General features: G+C 45.2%; 1 protein-coding gene across 1 annotated transcript in view; it reads right to left on the bottom strand.

Annotated features, from left to right (window-relative positions):
* TBX5 (T-box transcription factor 5) overlaps positions 1-22,041 on the bottom strand; it is a 61,273-nt gene that overhangs the window by 20,997 nt on the left and 18,235 nt on the right. The window contains exons 4-6 of the mRNA XM_063143787.1: positions 21,251-21,398; positions 10,259-10,411; positions 7,481-7,572 (exon numbers count right to left, since the gene is read on the bottom strand). Of these exons, the coding sequence (XP_062999857.1) occupies positions 7,481-7,572; positions 10,259-10,411; positions 21,251-21,398 (393 nt within the window). The remainder of the gene's footprint in view (positions 1-7,480; positions 7,573-10,258; positions 10,412-21,250; positions 21,399-22,041) is intronic.

The following is a 22,041-nucleotide window of genomic DNA, read 5'->3' as shown; positions in this document are numbered from 1 at the left end:
ATCCCCTGACTCTGCTACTGTTCCTTGTTGTTTCTGCCTGTTTACCTGCCGACTCTAAGCCAGTGATATATTGGTAAATTTGGAGATGCAAGCACTCATCATATCAGTCCCCATACTTCAAAAATGCAGACAGCCCTAGCAGTTTTCATCTCCACTAAGAGCCGGTCTTCTGTGAAGGTAATGGGGCTGTTCACATAACACACTAACCCACACTCAATGGTTGAGTGTTGGTTGTCCAATGAACAACTGTGGGTTGTTTATTGGACTGTGGATTAGTGTGTTGCCTGAACCCAGGACATTTTCCACAGGGTGGCTTGTTAGCCATGTTAATGTCCCTGAACAACCCCAATGGCAAACCATGGGTTCTCAAGGTGGCTTCTTCAAGAAAAAATAAGCTACATGCATAACAAGACGCCCTGCAGAAAATATCCTGGGTTCACAAAACATGCTAACCCATGGTTCAACAAACAACCCATGGTTCAAAACAACCCATGGTTCAACCACTGGCTTTGAGTTAGTGTGCTGTGCCAACCCACTGAATCAGTCTTAACTGCCCATCATAAGAATGTAAGAACATAAGAAATTCCCTGATGGATCAGACCGAGCTTCCATCTAGTCCAGTACTCTGTTCAGACAGTGGTCAACCAGCTGTTGGCCAGGGACCAACAAAGCAGGAGGGTGCAAGAACACCCTCCCACCCATATTCCCCAGCAAGTGGTGCATATAGGCTTACTATCTCGGATACTGGAGGTAGCACATAGCCATCAGGGCTAGTAGCCATTGAACCAAGTTTATTTTCATTTTTTTGCCGAGAAAATTCTAACTCCCCCCAAGCTACTGTGAGGATTGCAGCTAAGCTGAGAAGGAACAGGAAGTCTGAGCGGTGTGGCAGAAGAATCACTGATGCTGTGTGCCTTTAAGCCCTGACTCCACCACACCCTTGAGCATGAGCATAAAGTGCAAAAAACAAATCAAAATTCTAGGCCAAAGTAATGCAAACCCTACATTCTGTGAAGTGTAGGGGTGCAACTCATATACAATTCTGCAGATATGAGGGATTTCTCTAATTTTGCATTCATGATTCTGGTTTTGTTTGTTCTCGGAAAAGAACTACACAGGGAATTGAAGCAGCACCTGGAAACCAGCAAAAAGTCTATTCCCTCTCAGTTATGGCCCAAGACTTTTCAGCAGGTATTGCTTAATGTACTTCAAAGCCTACCCTGATGTTCATAAGGACTAGAAACTAAAGGTGGATCAACCAGTCTATCTCCAGTCTTTGTCACTTTCACACATGTCCACAGACAATACCGTTCAATCCTACTTCTGGTTAATTTGCTATGAAGAAGTCTACACTTATGTAAACAAGTGCACAGGGTGGTAGCCAATGGTGTCATTCTGCAAACTCAATGTGCAACAGATTGTACAATGGGTTGCACAAGCATAATGCACAACGTCTTGTGCAACCCTGCTTGGGCAAATCTAACTTTAGTTGTGCTTTTCCCTTGCACATAGCTTCACTAGCACAAAAAAACAGTTAGATACTCCCCATGGTTTCTAACACATACTTTCTCTAAAAATATGCGATTTCTAAATGCATTTTTGAGAGGGGGAGAACCCTTTTGGAACCTTTGGGGAAAGTGAAAGATAGTTGATAACCAATGTCCAATCCAAAAGAACATCAGAAGTGCCATGCTGGATCAGACCAAGGGTCCATCTAGTCCAGCACTCTGTTCACACAGTGGCCAACCAGCCATCAGCCAGGGATGAACAAGCAGGACATGGTGCAACAGCACCCTCCCACCCATGTTCCCCAGCAACTGGTGCACACAGGCTTATTGCCTCGAATACTAGAGATAGCACACAACCATCAGGGCTAGTAGCCATGGATAGCCTTTGCCTCCAGGAATTTATCCAACCCCCTTTTGAAGCCATCCAGATTGGTGGCCATCACTTCATCCTGTGGTAGTGAGTTCCATAATTTAACTAAGCGCTGTGTCAAGAAGTCCTTCCTTTTATTTGTCCTGCTGAATTTGCATTGGAATATAGAGACATTTATTCTTCGAACAACCATACTAAATAAACCTGCTCTTTTTCCTAATCCAAAAGCTGAGATTGTACCTGCAGGATGGAGTACACTACCCCATCCTGCACTCTTCCGATTTGCTTGCGTAATACTCTGGCGTGCACACGGCCAGAAGGAATAGGAGAAGAGTATAATTTAGGGATACAGGAGATTTATGTCATGGTATCTCTAACACACATAGCTTCCATAAGGAACTTTCCAGAAGCAACACTCTCTCCAGTACTACCCCAAACCAGAAGCTCTCTTTCAAGTGCAACAGATACTTTGTACATGAGGCACAGCTGTTGCACATATGGAGGCTCCAGAGCAGGGGCAGATAGATTTCAGGCTTGTCTGATCTACTTGTTGTTGTTTTTCCATTATTTAGATTTTTTAACTAAGAACATAGGAATAACTGTGCTAGGTCAGACCAAAGGCCTATCTCGTCATATTCTGTTCCCACTGTGCAAAACCAGATGCCTATGGGAAACCCACATGCATGACATGAGTCCAATGGCATGAGTGAAACTATCAAGCTCATTTTTCTCAGGTTCTCATTTTTCCATTGCTAAATTGATACCGTCCTGCTTGCACATTGAAGAGTGGATTTTTTTATTATTATTTTTAGGCTGCATGGACATTTGTATACACGGTCATGAGCACCGTTTTGAAATCTGCATTTTTGTATGCATTTCCCAACTCCACACATCTTTGTACTAGGACTGTGCACCCACCCCCTATCCGCCTTGGAGGCTGGCTCTGAGCCCTGGAAGAAGCCCCAGGGTTGCCCGACCTGCCTCGGTGCCAAAGCTGGGACAAGATTCAGGCCATCCGAGGTGACTCAGACTTTTCTGGATGCCAGCTGCAGATAAGGGATCTGCCGAGGGCCGGCTCTGAAATGCCGAGGCAACCTGAGGTTTCGGAGCCAATTGGCTTTGGTTCGGGCCACCTCGCCCTTCACCAGAACTGCCTCGGAACCAAGCCAAGGCGGGCTGAATCAGCCCACCTTGGGTTCGGGGCCTCGGTCGGGGCAGAGCACAGCCCTACTTTGTACACACTTTTGCAAATGGGCGCATCTCTCCTCATTGAATAAAGAGCTTGTGCATGTGTTTGGAAATATACACATGCCGTGCGCTTGTTTTAAATATATGCATTTGTGGGTGCAACATTGGGGGGAGATGTATGCTTTTTTCAGGGCCGGTGCTACCATAGAAGCCACTCAGGCGGCTGCCTAGAGCGCCAAGCTAAGAGGGGTGCTGGGCACAGCGCAGCACTCACACGCATTGGCTGTGAGCCAGCCGGGCCCGAGGATTCAGCTGGGACTGGGTGGGCGAGATGGCGCCCTGCGCCTGCCCAGCAGAAGTGAAGCCAGGGATGCTGGGGTGGGGTGGGGTGGGGTGGGGTGGCTCCACGTTCAGACTTCCTGAATGCACCCAGAAGAGAGAGAGAGAGAACATATGGATGAATGGGGTGCATGGAGTCTTTGAGTGAATGCATGTGTTCATGCATGTGTTTGTTTGGAGTGAGTGATGCTGAGTGTGTGTGTGTGAGTTGGGGGGGATGATTTGGAGGTGATATTCCTAGTAAATAATGCATTTTAGACCCATAGACGTTCCTTTCCAATTTCTTTGCTATAATTAGCATGACGTATTTCTTGCATTTTAAAATAAATTTAGCAGTTTCAAGTTTTGTGCTTCTTATTTTTTTCCAGGAAACATATGTTCTTAAAAATCAAAGTTGGCATTGTGTGTGTGTGTGTGTGTGTGTGTGTGTGTGTGTAAGTAACTCACCTTGCCTAGGGCGCAAAATAGTCTGGCACCAGCCCTGGCGTTTTTGCACAAATACTTTTGTGATGCGAACCACAACACAGACACTGGGAATTTATGGATTTGGCCAGCAGACTGTGTTCCAATTCAGACTTGGGTTCAGAATGTGTTAATTTGGTAAATTTGCATTGAAATGTGACCGGAGCTCATTCTTAGCAATAGCAGCATGCCAACCATGTTCCCCAGCAACTGGTATTGAAAGCCTTACCACCTTTGATACTGGAGGAAATATAAAGCCATCATAACTAGCAGTAATTGATAGCTTTATCTTTCATACTAAAATCCCTGAGATCTGCCAGCCAGGTGCAAAAAGATAGCTACACTCAGCTGAAGTTGTTAATTTTGATCAGGCAAACAAGGTACAGAGTTGCTTTTTTCACACACACCCTTGTCCCTCCTCCTCCTCCTCCTCCTCCTGTACTCCACCCACCCAGCTGGGTAGGTATCCCAGCTTCCTTTGCAGTGGGAATAGAGATCGCTTGAAAGGAACAGAGTGGCAGCAGCAGTTTTGGACGCTCTTGCCAAGTAGCTCTGTAGCCAATCTCCACAACCCATGCTGTGCGACACACAACATGCTAACTCACCGTGGGTCAAATAGCCCTTACTGCTGACCATGGGTTCTCTGGGGCCTTAGCTAGACCTAAGGTTTATCCCAGGATCATCCCAGGGTCATCCCTGCCTGCTCCCAGGATCCCCTGTGTGTCATTTACATGAACAGGGATGACCCTGGGATGATCCTGGGATAAACCTTAGGTCTAGCTAAGGCCTGGGTGGCTTATTTGAAGGAAATAACCCACCCGGGGGGGGCATCCCAATGACAACACACTAACCCATCCTGTGTTGATCCAGAAAATAAACCATCAGGGTTAGCATGTTGTGTGCAGAGCAAAGCTCATGCAATTTGTGGGGAAACAACAGGAACCGCCCAGAGAGCTTTGGCTGTGGGGCGGTATATAAATGTAATAAAATAAATAAATAAAATAAACAGGACGACAAGATCTCCCATATGGGATCCCTGGATGCCCCTGATGATATACAGAAGGATGTCTCCTGAATCCTAATGTCTGTGAGAACTTGCTAATCCCTAGTTCCACTAGGAAACCCATAATAATAAATATAATACATTCTGTAATTTTTCCAACAAATCTCCATATTATATATATACACTTTAACGCTGATAGTTGTTGATGATTCAGTTTTAAGGTACCATAAGTGTCAACTTCACCACAGTGAAATTCTGCATTCCTTTTAGAACAGTTTTTTTTTAAAGAGACAATTATAATTGAAACTAATACATTTCCTGTTTCCATTTGAGACATGTGGATTATGAAACGCCCATTATGGTTAGCTTCTACTTTCCTCATTTTCTTCCTTCCTAATCTTTCCCCTTGTAAAACCAAAGAAAGAAAGAAAAACCAAACAGAACGTCCTTAAAAAGAATAATGGAATGACGCATACGGTGTTGTTCCTCTGTAAGTATCCCAAAGTTTCCATAAGCAAAGCCTGATAATTATTTCTTGGCACTTTTCTCCTTTCCATGCCAAAGAACTTTCCCCACAGTCTCTGCACCATGTGCACCAGTGTTCTAAGAGCTCCATTCCAGCAGCGATTTATCATGCTCTCGCCATGCCCGCTATGTGGTTTTGCAGTGCGGTAGTCACATGACATCCTCCCTGACCTGTGCTCATCTCACCTCTTCCCCTCCCTTTTCCATCTTATATTGGAGTAGGGAAAGTCCAGGTTTTTTTTCCCCCTCTGGCGCAATAATGCCACTCCTCCATACCATGTCCTTGCACTATATCAGACCATCCCTTTTTTGTTGTTATTGGGGGCATGTGTGTTGAAGGGTGGACTCACTGATAAAAGAGGAGGGTGAGGTGGTTCTCAGCTCAATTGCTCAACCGTAAAGGGGAGGGAGAAAGGGCACCCGAACACCCCACGGAGAAGGGGAGCAAGGCTGCCGTCACCTGTGCCTGGCCTTGATCCCATTTAACTCTATGGTTCTTACTCCTGAGTAGGCATGTCTAGGTTTCCTGACCAGAACAACATCAGCTTCTCATTGCCACGCCAACGTCGACCAGAAACTAACTGTAATACTTTCTCTTCAATTATATTGTTTAATATGATCTTAGGGGAAAGCATAGTGTGTCATTTTACCATAGTTACACAGTTTCAGGCTGCCATACTATTGTATGGCACCACAATTCAAGAAGGATGCCGATAAGCTGGAGCGTGTTCAGAGGAGGGCAACCAGGATGATCAGGGGTCTGCAAACAAAGCCTTATGAAGAGAGACTGAAAGAACTGGGCATGTTTAGCCTGGAAAACAGAAGACTGAGGGGAGGCATGATAGCACTCTTCAAATACTTGAAAGGTTGTCACACAGCAGAGGGCCAGGATCTCTTCTTGATCCTCCCAGAGTGCAGGACAGGGAATAACGGGCTCAAGTTAAACAAAGCCAGATTCCAGCTGGACATCAGAAAAAACTTCCTGACTGTTAGAGCAGTATGACAATGGAACCAGTTACCTAGGGAGGTTGTGGGCTCTCCCACACTGGAGGCATTCAAGAGGCAGCTGGACAACCATCTGCCAGAGATGCTTTAAGGTGGATTCCTGCATTGAGTAGGGGGTTGGACTCGATGGTCTTATAGGCCCCTTCCAACTCTACTATTCTATGATTTGCGCAGGCGGAAGGAGAATGTAGGGGGCGGGGCAGGAGATTTTGCCATCACAGTAGCGATAAAGATACATGAGCTGAAATAGCGCACAGACGTAAAAGTGCCCAGCACTAGACTTGCTAAGGAAACCGAGGGGGAAACTGCAGACTCAAAGCAGGAAAAAAAGTAGGTATGATGGAGTTCTAAGAGACAGGAAATTGTTTTAGGACAACTCATGTGAAGTTGTCAATACTATGATAATGGCAGCGATGTCATAAAATATCTGTTATGACAGTCCTCCTCATCCTCCTTCTCGTCCTTGTTTTATATATCATACACTCCCAATAAAGGCTTGCTGGATTGCATGACACCTCTCACGTGAAGCTTGGTTATAACATGCTACTGCACTAGTGCAGTCAAGTTCCAAGGATTTTCTGCTACTAAATGCCATGGTACACATACAGGGGAAAGGCAGAGGTGTGTGCTATGCGTGTGAGTTGCAATTGCACACTCCCGTGCAGCTTTTACCACCCCCCACCCAAAAAAATTCCTTCAGAGCCCATGCACCTGTTCGCCATTTAAAAAGAAGAAGAAGATAGAAAATCATGTTAAAAACACACACAAAAAACCCTCCAGGGATGGGTAGGGGGAAGTGGGCTGGTTGACGGAACAAGCACCAGCCAATCAGCACTGGTTGACAGCACAAACACAGGCCAATCAGCACTTCACAACTGGCTCCTGCAGTGAAGTTCCAGGATCCATTTTCATGGAGTTAAACCCTGGAGAGAAAAAGGTCTGTCTGTACATGATACAATAGCAGTTCAGCTATGCCACTGCATGCACCTTTGGGTGCACTTGGGGTCTTAGGGTGTGAATGCACAGCTCAAAGCTGACATTCACGTTTGTCTCGACAGACGACACCAGTGAAGATTTTACCTTTGCATTCTTGACATCCTGTGCAGTTCCATATCGTCACTGCCTCGAAATCCTTTTGCAAAGGGGTTGTTCTCAATCTTCAGTTGGGTGATCTAAACGGAAAACCAGAAAAGGACAGTCAGCGCTTTGTTTATTCTGGATGTGAAACCGTCAACCAGCCAGCCAAAGAGGTTTGTTGAGAGAGAAAAAATGAAGCTTGGCATGGCAGAATCACCGATGGCAGATCATAGGGTGAGGGTGAGGGGGGGGGGGATCAGTCAATCTTGGGCTTTCATTGCCGCAGAGCAGCTGCTGGGATAGACCATAGCTCAGTGGGAGAACGTGTGCATTGCATCAGGGGTGCTAAACCTCTTTCAGCCCAACGGCTGAATTCCATCTCAGAAAAAGCTCTTGGGCCCCACAACCCAGTCGTGGGTAGAACTGAAAGCAAAAAAGATGGAGTCAGGGCTGGTTAAACAGTGTTCGATAGCATTCTCTAAAGATGGCTATAAAACACTTATAAAGTAAGTTCATTTGAACTTCTAAACTGGCTCCAGCTTGTGCTTATGGCCTCCAATACTAAATGATGTGTTGCCACGCTTTCTCTATCTAAGGCAACTCTGTTATATGTCACACTAGACTTTCCAACATATTTAAGGCAAAGCAATTTCATCTTAGTCATCTTAGATCTTGTTACCTTCAACAGATTTAGAGGCCCCTCATAATATGAGACCCTAATTCATGGCTAACTTGGTTTGTTGCGAAATCCGGCACTGGGTGGAGCAAATTCCACCACACAAGTTCATCATCAGCTCTGGAATTTGGAGATGTCCAACAATGCCAAATAAAAGCTTTCTTGATTTCTTTTTTTAAAATTCAGACAGGCCTTTGGCATGTTGGTGGGGTGCTTTCTGATTATTTTGTTGTTGAGTTTTTAATTGTGTGTTTTTATTTGATTTGTTTTTGTGTGGGTTTAGTTGACTTATTTATTTTAAATGATATTTAATTATGGCTTGCCACTGTCTGCAGCAAATAAATAAATGCCATGTCCTACCAACATTGGGGGAGGGGGAATCTGAGCATCTTTGGAGCATTGTGGTGGCAGCTACAGATCTAAAACGCCATCATCCCAACAAGCCACTCCACACACACCAAGTGTGAAGCACTGTCACGATTCACCCCATCTCTTCTCATGCCCATGTGACTCTGAACATATGCAGAGTAGGAATGCCAAACATTTTTTTCTCCTGACAAACAAGCAAAAATAAATAAAAATAAAATAAAAATCATGCAGGTGAATTTTCTCCCTCTGTACATAGGTCACAAGTGTATGTGTCCTAAGATCCCAGTGATATAGGGTGGGATACAAATGTTTTAATAAATAAAATAATAAATAAGTGGAGAATATTTGACCCACTGGTTTGTTTTTTGGCATGTAAAGGTACAGGCACCAAGTCAGAAAAAAAAGTTGGCAACCTTAAGGTAAATTGCTTCTCCTTATGCATCAGTCCCCACTGAGTTGGAATGAGGAGTAAAGCAATCCAGCATAGATGCCTTCTTTCAATGCAAGTATGATTTTTGAGAAGTGCGCAGAGAGCTTCAGCTATTGGGCAGTATAGAAATTACACACACACACACACACACACACACACACCTCTTTCTAATAAAGCTGATTGAACCAGGAAGGTGGTTGACTATTTGAGTTAGAATGCCATGTGGTTCTATGCAAGGGTTGGCAACCAGCCATTATTTTCTTGGTTTGACCAGCAAAACCACTTACTGGCAGGTAACCAGAATGGGTTCTGAAAAGCTAATAAGCTTCAGAGGGGAACTGCCAAAGTAGTCTTTGATACTGATCCCAAGATTCCCAGGACTCTAAAGATCTAGAGGTCCTTCCATGCTCTCCCTGGGAAGGCATTTTGAATGGTCACAGACAGTACGGCCTGGTTCATGCAACATGATATCCCAGAGTACAGGTTGAGTATGGGTTGTCGCTGAATCAGGGGGCGTTGTTTGTTAACCACAGTTTGTTAACCATGAACAGCCCAGAGTTCACAAACCAGCAACAAACCATGGGTACTCTTCATGGGTTGTTCAAAGTTAAGAAAGCCTGGTTTGTCAGTGCAGTTGGGTTTACACAACACAACAACCCATGCTTCAACAACAACCCATGCTTAACCCATATTCTGGACTGTCATATTGTGCAAACCCAGCTTACATTTTGCATTTCATTGCCTTTGAAGCCACTGTTTACTATTTTTCTTCTCCTTCTCTACACCCACATGCTTACAGATACCTACTATTTGGGGTATGGGGTTCAGCACCTTGGAGAGCTCCTTGAGAATACTGGCTGGTTCTGATTGACACCCAGAACCAATTTACAGCCCACCAAATCCAGAGCCATAAGTCTCCACTGGACCACGGTGCCTCTATAGCCATGACCACGCTCAGGACGGCTTCCCTAAATTTTCTTGTGTCAATTTGCTAGGTGGCAAAGAGATCACTACTCTGGGATTCCCAACACACACACACACACACAGCTGAGAAACTGCACAAGTCAATTTGAAAAGTTTGACCGTCTTCAGAAAAAAAGGGGGGCGATCTTATCTCTCCCCCCCACCCCGATCTCTGCTGTGCATCCCATCTCCAAAAGACAAAGTGCCAGCAAAGGGTGGAGGGCACCACAGACTTCCCCTCGCCTGGCTGGCGCTCTCTGCCCCGCCATGCTCCAATAGCAGAGAAAGGGGTTTTGTGTGTGTTTGTGTGTGTTTTGTTTCTTCTTGGCCGGCTGTCATTTACCTTGTGATTCTGGTAGGAGGTCACAGCGATAAAAGCCGTCTCCGGAAAGACGTGGGTGCAGAAGGCCGTGTTTTTGGAGCCGAATCCGTTGTTCTCATCGGCTTTGACGATATGGAGTCTGGGCTGGTATTTATGCATAGAGTTGAGAATGATCTGGGAAGGAGGGAAGGAGGTGTCAGACAGAGCGCAGCTTGCACCATCAAGTCCAATGATTTATTGTGCATTTCTTCCTTGTTATATTTATACTCTGCCTCCCCCCACTCTTGTAAAGAACCTAAGACAGCCTATAGGGTCCTCCTTCTCTCCATTTTATCTTCACAACAATCCTGTGAGGTCCGTTAGGCTGAGAATTAGTGACTGGCCCAAAGTGACTCAGAGAGCTTTGTGACCAACTGGAGGTTAGAACCCAGATCTCTCGAATCCTAGTCCAACGCTTTAACCACTACACCACACTGGCTTTCCAAAGTTCAAAGGGGGGTGTGTGTGTGTGTGTGTGTGTGTGTGTGTGTGTGTGTGCTTGCTAAATAAGCACCTCCTGAAGATTTACTAGGACAGGTCTGCATGTATTTAAAGCTATGCACACTTCTGAAGAATTAGAAACACCACCACCACCATCCCACACACATAGGCAAAATAATAATGATGATAATAATGATGTTTATATGTGCATATGTGTTTGCATAATATTAATGATCGTTATTAATGGCGAAACAGTGGAAGAGATGTACCCTAGATTCTCACAAAGGCAAAATCACCGCCTCCACCATGATCAGTTCTCTGTGAGAGTAGTCATCACTATTAATGGCAAAATAGTGTCAGTGATATACCCTAGACTCTCACAAAAAGCATAAGAAGAAGAAGAAGAAGAAGAAGTTAGTGACAGTGATATACCCTAGACTCCACAAAAGGAAGAAGAAGAAGAAGAAGAAGAAGAAGAAGAAGAAGAAGAAGAAGAAGAAGAAGAAGAAGAAGAAGAAGAAGAAGTTAGTGACAGTAATATACCCTAGAGTCTCACAAAAGGCATAATAATAATAATAATAATCATAATAATAATAATAATAATGATGTTTGTGCATGGTTTAATTTGTTTTTAGCTGTGTATATTTATTGTTTTATACTCTATGCTTTTATCTGTAGATCTTAATGATATAGGGTGGGATACAAATGTTTTGAATAAATAAATATATAAATAAATAAATTACTCATCAATAATCATCAACATTAATGGCAAAATTGTGGCAGAGATGTACACTAGACTCCCACAAAGGCAAAATATTTATACACACACACACAGGGAGGGAGAGGGGTGGGGAGAGAGAGAGAGAGAGAGAGAGGTCAGCATCAGAAAAATAGTAGCTGTGATGTACCCAAGACCGAGATGGAGCCTATGGACCGAGAATTAGGACTAATGAATGCTCCAGGGTGCCTGACCCCATCTTATCTCCAATTCCCCCCCCCCAATTATTATTTAAAAGGGATTCGAAGAGAAGTGGGACACTGGAAGGAAGTCCCCAAAGTTTACCAAACCCCCTCCCCCGCCCCGCCCATCTCCTGGACCCAGAAAGGAGCAATGTTCCAAAAGATCCCCCTCTCTCGGATCTCTGGCGCTTCCCCCCCCCAACCTCAGACTAATCCCCCCCCCGGGGTGGGGGCGGGGAGGTGGCAAGCGCCCCGTCCGCTCTATTCTCTCCGCTGACAATGATTGCCTGGCGACAGGGAGACTCTGGCCGCCCCGCCGGGCCCGCGCCAGCCAGGGGCCCCGGGACGTCAGGGGCGAGGGCAAGCCCCTCTCATCCCGGGGGTTTAGCCAAATTGCTCTGACATCCCGGAGAACCGCAGACATCAACGGGGAACGATCTAATGGTTTTTAATTTCATTAGAGCGGCTCTAATTGAGAGGCTGCCTGCGAGCCCCCCTCAGCGCTTCCGCGCTTCCATTGTTGCGCTCGGCCGGTGGGGGGGTGGAGTGGGGGGGAGACGGCTGGGGAGAGTCGAGGGGGCGTCTCATAGCGCCCCTTGCCCTCTGCGCGCATCACCCCCCCCTAGCATTCAATTGGGAGGGGAGATAATAATTGTAAGCGCCTGCACAAATGGAACGCCTACTGCAGAAATCCATGAAAGTCTACATGGTTCAACACCAGACTGAAGTTGACATAAACTATGGAATTTATTGATGGCCACCAATTTGGATGTCTTTAAAAGGGGGTTGGATGAACTCCTGGAGGTGAAGGCTATCCATGGCTACTAGCCCTGGTGGCTTTGTGCTACCTCCAGTATCAGAGGTAATAAGCCTATATGCACCAGTTGCTGGGGAACATGGGTGGGAGGGTGCTGTTGCACCAGTCTCCTGTGTGTGGAGCCCTGGTCAACAGCTGTTTGGCCAATGGACCAATGAATCATAACCAATCCCTGAACATGTGGGACCGGGGGAAATAATTTCTAGGTACCATTATGTGTCACCACCCCTGATTTTAGAGTCAGAGTAGGCAACTTGTGGCCCTTTTGTAGCTGGAGATGGATTTCAAGTTGTCATTGGACAAGGCTCATTCGGGTTGATTGGAATTGCAATCCAGCAACATATGGACAGCCAACATGCCTCCCACCACTGTTTGACAGATTAGCAATGCAATCTTACGCATGTCTGCTCAGAAGTAAGCCCCATTGAGCTTCTAGGTAAGTGTGTACAGCAGCCTTCCACAATGTGGTTGGATCCAGATGTTTTGTGGACTTCAACCTCCCTCAGCCAATGCTTAGGAATCCCCGGAGAAGTAGTCTAAAACATCTGGAAGGCACCAGGTTGGGGAAGGGTGGATCTACACCCATTCCTACAACGACAGACCATTTGGTGGCTCCCTAGCTTCTGCGCACACACCAGCACCACCCATTTTAAAAGACTGAAATACCTAAGGCCTAGTTACTGGTAGCAAAAACGTTATGCTAAAACAGGCTGGTAATGTATTTCTTTAGCCCCTCCCCTTTTGCCTGGCCCCTCCCACCACTGGAATGCACCCCCCAATAGCTTCTCCGAAATGGAATTCAGCCCTTAGGCTGGAAGAGATTTCTCACACATCCAATGTATAGAAGAGTCTCACTTTTCCTGAAGTCCTCTATCCATCTTCCAGGATTCGGAAAGAGTTAAGAACAGACTGCATACAGAAGGGTGGTTCTACACCCAATAGATGGACCCTTGGTCTGATCCAGCAGGGCTCTTATGTTAGCCCCATCTTCTACGTGTCTCCTCAGAAGTAAGACATACTGACATCATGAGCCTTACTCCCAGGGAAGTGTTGCTAATTTTGGAGCACTACGGTGCAATTCTTTACATGTCTACTCAGAAGTAATGCCCATTGGACATCACCCATGGGACGTACTCTGAGGGAAATGTGTCCAACATTGTAGCCTTACACCACAAACCACATCATGTCTACTCAGAAGTTAGAGTCCCTGACAGAAGTGGGACTTACTCCCAGGGAAGTGTGTCTAGGTTTGGAGCCCTGCAGAGCAATCCTAAATTTGTCTACTCAGAAGTTACACCCACTGATCACTGGGGATTACTTCCAGGTATGGGAGCCTTAAAGCACATACCACAATACTCAGAAGCATGGCCCACTGAGTTCAGCGAGAAATACTTGTAAGTCAGTGTGTATGGGAATTAGCCTTACAACTAGGGTGACCATATGGAAAGGAGGACAGGGCTGCTGTATCTTTAATGGTTGTATTGAAAAGGGAATTTCAGCAGGTGTCGTTTTTATGCATGCAGCACCTGGTGAAATCCCCTCTTCATCACAGCAGTTAAAGCTGCAGGAGCCCTGTCTTCTTGGCCAGATTAGAAAGAGGGCAGGGTTCCTGCAGCTTTAACTGTACTGATGAAGAAGGAATTTCACTAGGTGCTGCATGCATACCAATGACACCTGCTGAAATTCCCTATTCAATGTGACTGTTAAAGGTAGAGGAGCCCTGTCCTCCTTTCCATATGTTCACCCTTCTTACAGCACAATCCTCTATGTGTCTACTCAGAAGTAAGACTCACTGAACATACAGACACAGGCACACACCATGTTTTGCTAGTCAATATATAGGAACCAGGCAGCTCGAATTTTGGTGGGGCTGTGGATCCACCCTGGGTTTCACTCAGAACCATCCAGAACTCTAAAAGGGCAATCTAAGATGCTGAACCTATTTTGGGGGTAGGGTTCAACACCTTGGATAGCCCCTTTAGAGTTCTGGCTGGTTCTAACTAAAACCCAGAATAGATTCACAGCTCCATCAAAATCATAGCCACCACCCTCCACAGATAAGAGTCTGTTCCCAAATTTCACTGAAATCATCCATCAACAAGAATCCAGGATTGGGCTTTGCCCATGAAAAAGGTGGGGCTGTGCAGATAGGCACACACTCCATTCATCATTATCATTATCATCATCATTATCATCATTATCATCATCATAATTTCTTACCCGCCTCTCCATTTTGATCGAGGCGGGGAACAACAGTAAATATAAAATACATAAAACTGAATTAAGAACATAATATACATTGGTAACACATCCTAAAATCATCCTTAAAATATCCTAAAATTCCACTGGATAGGCCTGCCAGAAGAGATCAGTCTTAATAGCTTTCTTAAATGCTAAAAGACTTTTAAGTTGACGAGTCTCCTCCGGCAGGCCATTCCACAGTCTGGGTACAGCAGAAGAGAAGGTCCTCTGGGTAATACTTGTCAGCCTAATTTTCGCAGACTAAAGTAGGTTCTTCCCAGAGGACCTGAGTGTGCGGGGTGGATTGTACGGGAGAAGGTGATCCTTCAGTTAGCCTTGACCCAAACCCAACCTGTGGTACCCCAATCAACGAAGAGCCTTCCCAGAAGGGCATGGCGAACACCTGCATTGTGGTCTTTTCAGCATCAGGTGATGTTTCCCCCACCCACTCACCAAAAGTCCTTCTGCTTTTATTTTTAAATGTGTTGTTGTTTAATGAGATCTTTGTACAGTTGCTAGCTTTTACTCTTGCGTGTTGTGTTTTTTAAACTTTGGATTTATTATGTTTTAAACTTAAGGTTTTATATTATGTTTTTCTACATTATAGTATTTTATGGTTTTAAGTTTTGTTTTGAGAACCACCCAATCAGAAAGCTTTGGCTATTGAGCACTATAAAAATGTAATAGATAAATAAGACATAATTTCCATCACCTCAACTATTGTTCTATATTAGAAGCATTGGGTTTTGGCCAGTTTGGTGCAACAATAATTTTTGCTAGTGTGAGTATATTTCCAACCACAACTCTGTTTCTGATATATCTTTTTTTTAAAAAGCAAAAACATAGTTGAAATTGAATATCAGTCAGAAGAATAATTTCAAGTGGGAAATGTCTAGAACAGACTTCCAATTTCCTAGTCCCAATATTCTGTTTCAACTGGAAGCTGACATAGTCTATGGGGAACAGGACACAAAAGACCTGTATCACCTAATCGAGTTTGATTTGGGAAGAATATTATATTAGCTGGCAGGAGAACTGCACCAATATTAATCCCCTGCCCTCAATTACACGTGACAGTTATGGCACCTTTTAATCTCTGTGGAAACGTTCCCTGGAGGATGGAGAAATAGCTATGGCCGGAGAACCAAGAATCCTGGCATGCCTCCACGTTTTCTTGAATAACTGGCATCTTTCCATATTTCCTGGAATAATTTCACTTGATTAGGGTTTCCTTAGAGTAAATGCAGAGAGGCAGTGAGCAGACACCGAGCCGGCAAGATTGCCCAAGACATCAGATTGAAAGAGCCAAGTAACACCACCACTGTTGGCCTCCCCAACCAAACTGGCTATATTTTGATTTTAAGAAGTCAAGCCAGCTAGGGATTAATGTGGTGTAGTGGCTATAGTGTTGGACTGGGAGTCGGGAGATCCGGGTTCTAGTCCCCACTTGGCCATGGAAGCTCACTGGGCGAGTCACAGACTCTCAGCCCAACCTACCTCACAGGGTTGTTATCATGGGGGATAAAATGGAGGAGAGGAAAATTATGTACACTACCTTGGGTTCCTTATGGAGGAAAAAAGGTGGGATATAAATGTAATAAATAAATTGCTCAGTAATGAGGAATCAATGACTTTCAAGGCGTGTGAATACAACAATCATCAGCCTTGTTGGATGGAGGTGATGGGAGTTGCAGTCCAAAAATATCTGGATGACCGCAAGTCCACCCCTTCTGTATGCAGTCTGTTCTTAACTGTTTCCGAATCCTGGAAGATGGATAGAGGACTTCAGGAAAAGTGAGACTCTTCTATACATTGGATGTGTGAGAAATCTCTTACAGCCTAAGGGCTGAATTCCATTTTGGAGAAGCTATTGGGGGGTGCATTCCAGTGGTGGGAGGGGCCAGGCAAAAGGGGAGGGGCTAAAGAAATACATTACCAGTCTGTTTTAGCATAACGTTTTTGCTACCAGTAACTAGGCCTTAGGTATTTCAGTCTTTTAAAATGGGTGGTGCTGGTGTGTGCGCAGAAGCTAGGGAGCCACCAAATGATCTGTCATTGTAGGAATGGGTGTAGATCCACCCTTCCCCAACCTGGTGCCTTCCAGATGTTTTAGACTACTTCTCTGGGGATTCCTAAGCATTGGCTGAGGGAGGTTGAAGTCCACAAAACATCTGGATCCAACCACGTTGTGGAAGGCTGCTGTACACACTTACCTAGGAGCTCAATGGGGCTTACTTCTGAGCAGACACGCGCAAGATTGCATTGCTAATCTGTCAAACAGTGGTGGGAGGCATGTTGGCCATCCATATGTTGCTGGACTGCAATTCCAATCAACCCGAATGAGCCTTGTCCAATGACAACTTGAAATCCAACTCCAGCTACAAAAGGGCCACAAGTTGCCTACTCTGGCTCTAAAATCAGGGGTGGTGACACATAATGGTACCTAGAAATTATTTTCCCCGGTCCCACATATTCAGGGATTGGTTATGATTCATTGGTGGTTTAGAGAGAGAGAGAGAGAGAGAGAGAGAGAGAGAGAGAGAGAGAGAGAGAAAGAGAGACAGAGGGCTAGACAGGGCGATATCCCAGTGATCGTCCTGGGATCGTCCTTGTGCATCCATATGATACACAGGGCATCCCAGGAGCAGGCAGGGACGACCCCTCCATTTGCCTGGGATAATCCTTAGGTCTAGCTAAGGCCACAGAGAGACAGAGACAGAGATAGAGACAGAGAGAAGGGAAGCTGTTGCCAGAAAATCCATCCCTTTTTGTGATCATCAGAGTTCTGCAGGATGCCCAACTCAGCTCACATTTGCAAGCCAAGCCACGTTTGTTTGTTTGTTTCCTCCCTGAAATCCAGGAACTTTTTCTATTATTATTATTATTATTATTATTATTATTATTATTATTATTATTATTTTAATTAATATTATTTTAATTAACATTATTTTAATTAATATTATTATTTAAATAGTTGTGCAAATCTGTATTTGTGCAAAAATAATAATACAGAAAATCTGCTAGCTGCCCTGCCTCCCTGCAGACTGAGTTGGGCCAGTTAATGGAAGATGAATCAAAGTCCAGGGGGTGGAGCCAACGAAAGCTCATCAACTCCACTCACCCACCAGATTCCTCTGCCATCCCTATCAAGAAGAGAGGGATCCTGTATGGGCTTAGACTACAGTGAAAAGATGCAATAAATAAATAAATAAATAAATAAATAAGATGGGCCTCGTGCACCTTTAGTTGCTGTGTAGAAAGGGAGTGACAATCTACATTCACTGATATGCCCACTTCTATGCAACTACCAAAGGTGCAAGAGCCCCACCCTCTTTTGCATCTGAGCACCCTAGATTAGATTCATGCTCTGATATCTGCTTTGTTTTATTTAACAAATGCATGCAAACACTGAAAAAATAAAGAGGTTCTGGGGCTAAGACTTGAAGCCGAGCTGTACTGGAGGTATCTTTCCTTCTTTCGTTTTCCTTACTTTTTGTTTTTTGGTCAGTCTCCAGCCAGACGTCAAGATTAATTCACATGGTAACCTGCACTAGGCAGGCTCCACTTCATTCTAGGTTACTAGATCATTCAGCACGTTGTACAGACCCTGTTTACAAGGCGCTGCTGTCTTCCATTTCATCTCACATCTCCTGCCCACGTGTCTGCAACAAGCACCACTTCTCAAGCTTGAGCTCAATTAGAGCCAACTGTTGACAGGGCGCGACTGCCACTAGCCTGCATCAAACGCACACTTCCATCAAATTAAAACCAACTTTATTCACCATCAAGGCATCGTCCTGGCCCAGATCGCCCGGCTCAGCATTTCAGCTGTCAGCCTCGGCTTAATGAAAGCCTCCTTGGCCTTGGTGCAAAGAAGCCTTGTATCCGGTGATCGAGTCCAGCCTTCCCCAACCTGGTCCCCTCCAGATGTGCAGGACCACAATTCTTGGCATGGTTTGAGGAGGGTTGCTAGGAGTCGTAGCCAGACACATCTGGAAGGCACCAGGGGAGATTCCACACGTCGTACTGAGGGTGCTCCCATGCGCCCCCAGTGCGCACCCAAAGCGATCAAGTAGCTTGCCTGGAAGAGACGAGAAAGAGGCGTTCTTGCCGCCGCCGCCGCCACCCACCTACCTCCTCGCCAGCCGGGTCGGAGAGCTCGGCGGAAGAAGGCGGGGTCGGCCGAGCTCTCCGACCCGGCCGGCGAGGAGGTAGGTGGGTGGCGGCGGCGGCAAAAACGCCTCTTCCTCGTCTCTTCGAACAGGCAAGCTACACGATCGCTTTGGGGGCGCACTGGGGGCGCATAGAAGCACCCTCAGTATGACGTGTGGAATCCCCCCAGGTTGGAGAAGGCTGATCCAGTTGCTGGGGCTACAGGCAGTGTGGCTGTTCACACAACACACTAATCCACACTCTGTGGTTGAGAGCGTTTTTTGCTTTGAACCGTGGGTTGTTTGTCGAACTGCGGGTTTGCATGTTGTCTGAAAGAAGCACGTTTTCCACAGGGTGTTGTCTGAATGCAGCCATGTTGGCTTGTTAACCAATGCAGTGTGGCTGTTTACACCCAACAACAAACCATCAACAAACCATGGGTTCTCAGGATGGCTTGTTTGAGAAAAAAAGCCACACCGCATGGTTAACATGGCTGAGTTCAGACATGACAAACAATGGTTCAAGGAACAAGATATGGTTCAAAATAACCCGGATTGAACCACTGAGTGTGGGTTAGCATGTTGTGTGAACAGCCACAGAATCTGCTTTGTTTTATTTAACAAAGATATGTAAACATGAGTGGTTACCTTAGCGTAAGACTTGGGGGTCCTGAGTAAACATGTATAGGAGTTAGGGATGTATGGATTTTGTAAATCCATTCCATCTGCATTTCACAGACTGTGAGCTGACTTTTGTTCCATTCTACACTCAACGAGCAGAATCAATTTGTTTTTCCAATTTCCCAAATTTGCGCAAATACGTGCTTGTGCAATGCACATATCCCCTCAATGCATAAATACCCCCAAAGTGTGCATTTTCATGCTTTAGCCTATGGGGAAAATGTGCATATATATATTTCTATGACTAAATTTGCATACATTTCTAAACTTTTTTTTTTTTTAAAAAAACTGCTTTGCAAGTCAATGGAATCTGTGTGAATTGGGACTATCTGCAGGTTGGATTCATAGAAAACTGAATTCATGCAGTTCCATTGTGGATTTCTCTGATATACCTAATAGGAGTATACTGTAATAAAGACATTGGGGAATAATAAGAATACAGAAGAGTCTCTCTCTCTCTCTCTCTGTGTGTGTGTGTGTGTGTGTGTGTGTGTGTGCGTGTGTGTGTGTCAGAGAGAGTGGATGGAGCTGAACCACAATTTCCTAACCTTCAAGAGGGGTCCTTCTCCATGAGCCCCTGCCAAAGGAAGTGAGGCAGGTGGCTACCAGGAGCAGGGCCTTTTCTGCTGTGGTTCCCCACCTGTGGGATGAGCTCCCCAGAGAGGTTTGCCTGGTCATTGCCAGGTGAAGACCTTTTTATTTTCCCAGTATCTTAACGTTTTTTACCATCCTAGTTTTCTTTTCTTTTTTTTAACATTGCTGTTTAAAAATCTGTACTTTAAATCTCTGCGATGCTGCTAGGTTTTATTCTGGTTGTACTGTTATATTGTGGTTTTAAGTTTCCATATTTTATGCTGTACCTTGTGGTTTTACTTTTCATTGAATAACTTTAGGCCGGTCATTGACTCTCAGTCTAACCTACCTCGCAGGGTTGTTGTGAGGATAAAATGAAGAGGGGGAAGACTACGTAAGCTGTCTTGGGTTCCTTGCAAAAGGAAAAAAGGTGGGATATAAATGCAAACAAACAAATAAATAATGCATATGCAGATCAGTGTCCGATGGGCCTGGCCCCTGAATCAAAGGAGTGTTTAGTAATACCCCTGAATTTCATTACACATATGAAGATCACAGATTCCCCACACCATATTTCATGCCACACCAAGTGAAATCGACAGGCTTAAACTCACCCTCTTATTTTCTTAGATCAATTTCTAAAAATACCCAATTTCTAAAATGTGAAATGTTGTGGCAGAGTAGGTAAGGAGGGAGTCCTGACCCCCTAAACAGAGTTATTTGGCCTGTTCAGAAGACATGCTAAGCCATGGTTAGGCCACTAACTGTTTTGCAGCAAATGGTTAGTGAGTGTGTTTTAAACCATGGTTAGGAATGGTTCACACGGCATGTTAAGCCGTAATGTTTAGCTCCAAATGCTTAACCACTGTGCCTTAGTGTGATGTCTGAACAGGATCATTGAGAAACTGGTTGTGATTACTCGGCAGTGGACAACAGGTACTCTGCCCATGTTCAGAGCCATCAACGACTATTCCGTACGATACTGGAAAAAGAGGCCCTTGGGCTTAATCCTCATGTGCTGTGGATCCAATTAATCCCAATGGCAAGGCAAGAGGGTTCCAATGTCAGTCTGCCCTAGCCAAGATGAAAGTGAATCAGCCAAGTACTTACATGGCCAAATGGATCAAGATGATTGTTCGTCAGCTTGAGCTTTTGGAAGGAAACCAGCTGCCGCATCCAATGGGCCCCGGTGGCTGGTGAGTCTGGGTGGACATATAATCTTCCGGGCATGGCAGGTTCAGCTTTCCCAGTCACTGACCTAACCAAAAGCAACACAAGGTGTGTGTGGTTTTTTCTTTCTTTCTTCTCCTTCTTAATCTGTTCGAAAATCAAAAAAATGGCCAGGGGGTGGGGGGTGGGGAGGAACAGAAGCATTGCCCAACAACGTTTCACCTCCAGTTTTATCCTCACTGTCTCAATTAACCCTGTGTTCAAGCTGATCATAGAATCATAGAATAGTAGAGTTGTAAGGGGCCTATAAGACCATCGAGTCCAACCCCCTGCTCAATGCAGGAATCCACCCTACAGCATCCCTGACAGATGGTTGTCCAGCTGCCTATTGAATGCTTCTAGTGTGGGAGAGCCCACAACCTCCCTAGGTAACTGGTTCCATTGTCGTACTGCTCTAACAGTCAGGAAGTTTTTCCTGATGTCCAGCTGGAATCTGGCTTCCTTTAACTTGAGCCCATTATTCCGTGTCCTGCACTCTGGGTTGATCAAGAAGAGATCCTGGCCCTCCTCTGTGTGACAACCTTTCAAGTATTTGAAGAGTGCTATCATGTCTCCCCTCAATCTACTCTTCTCCAGGCTAAACCTGCCCAGTTCTTTCAGTCTCTCCTCACAGGGCTTTGTTCCCAGACCCCTGATCATCCTGGTTGCCCTCCTCACTGAACCCCAGGAAA

Source organism: Elgaria multicarinata, chromosome 18 (assembly GCF_023053635.1).
Source record: "Elgaria multicarinata webbii isolate HBS135686 ecotype San Diego chromosome 18, rElgMul1.1.pri, whole genome shotgun sequence".
NCBI classification, from domain to species: Eukaryota; Metazoa; Chordata; class Lepidosauria; order Squamata; family Anguidae; genus Elgaria; species Elgaria multicarinata.
The sequence above is the reverse complement of the archived record's forward strand: the minus strand, read 5'-3'. Positions and strand labels throughout refer to the sequence as shown.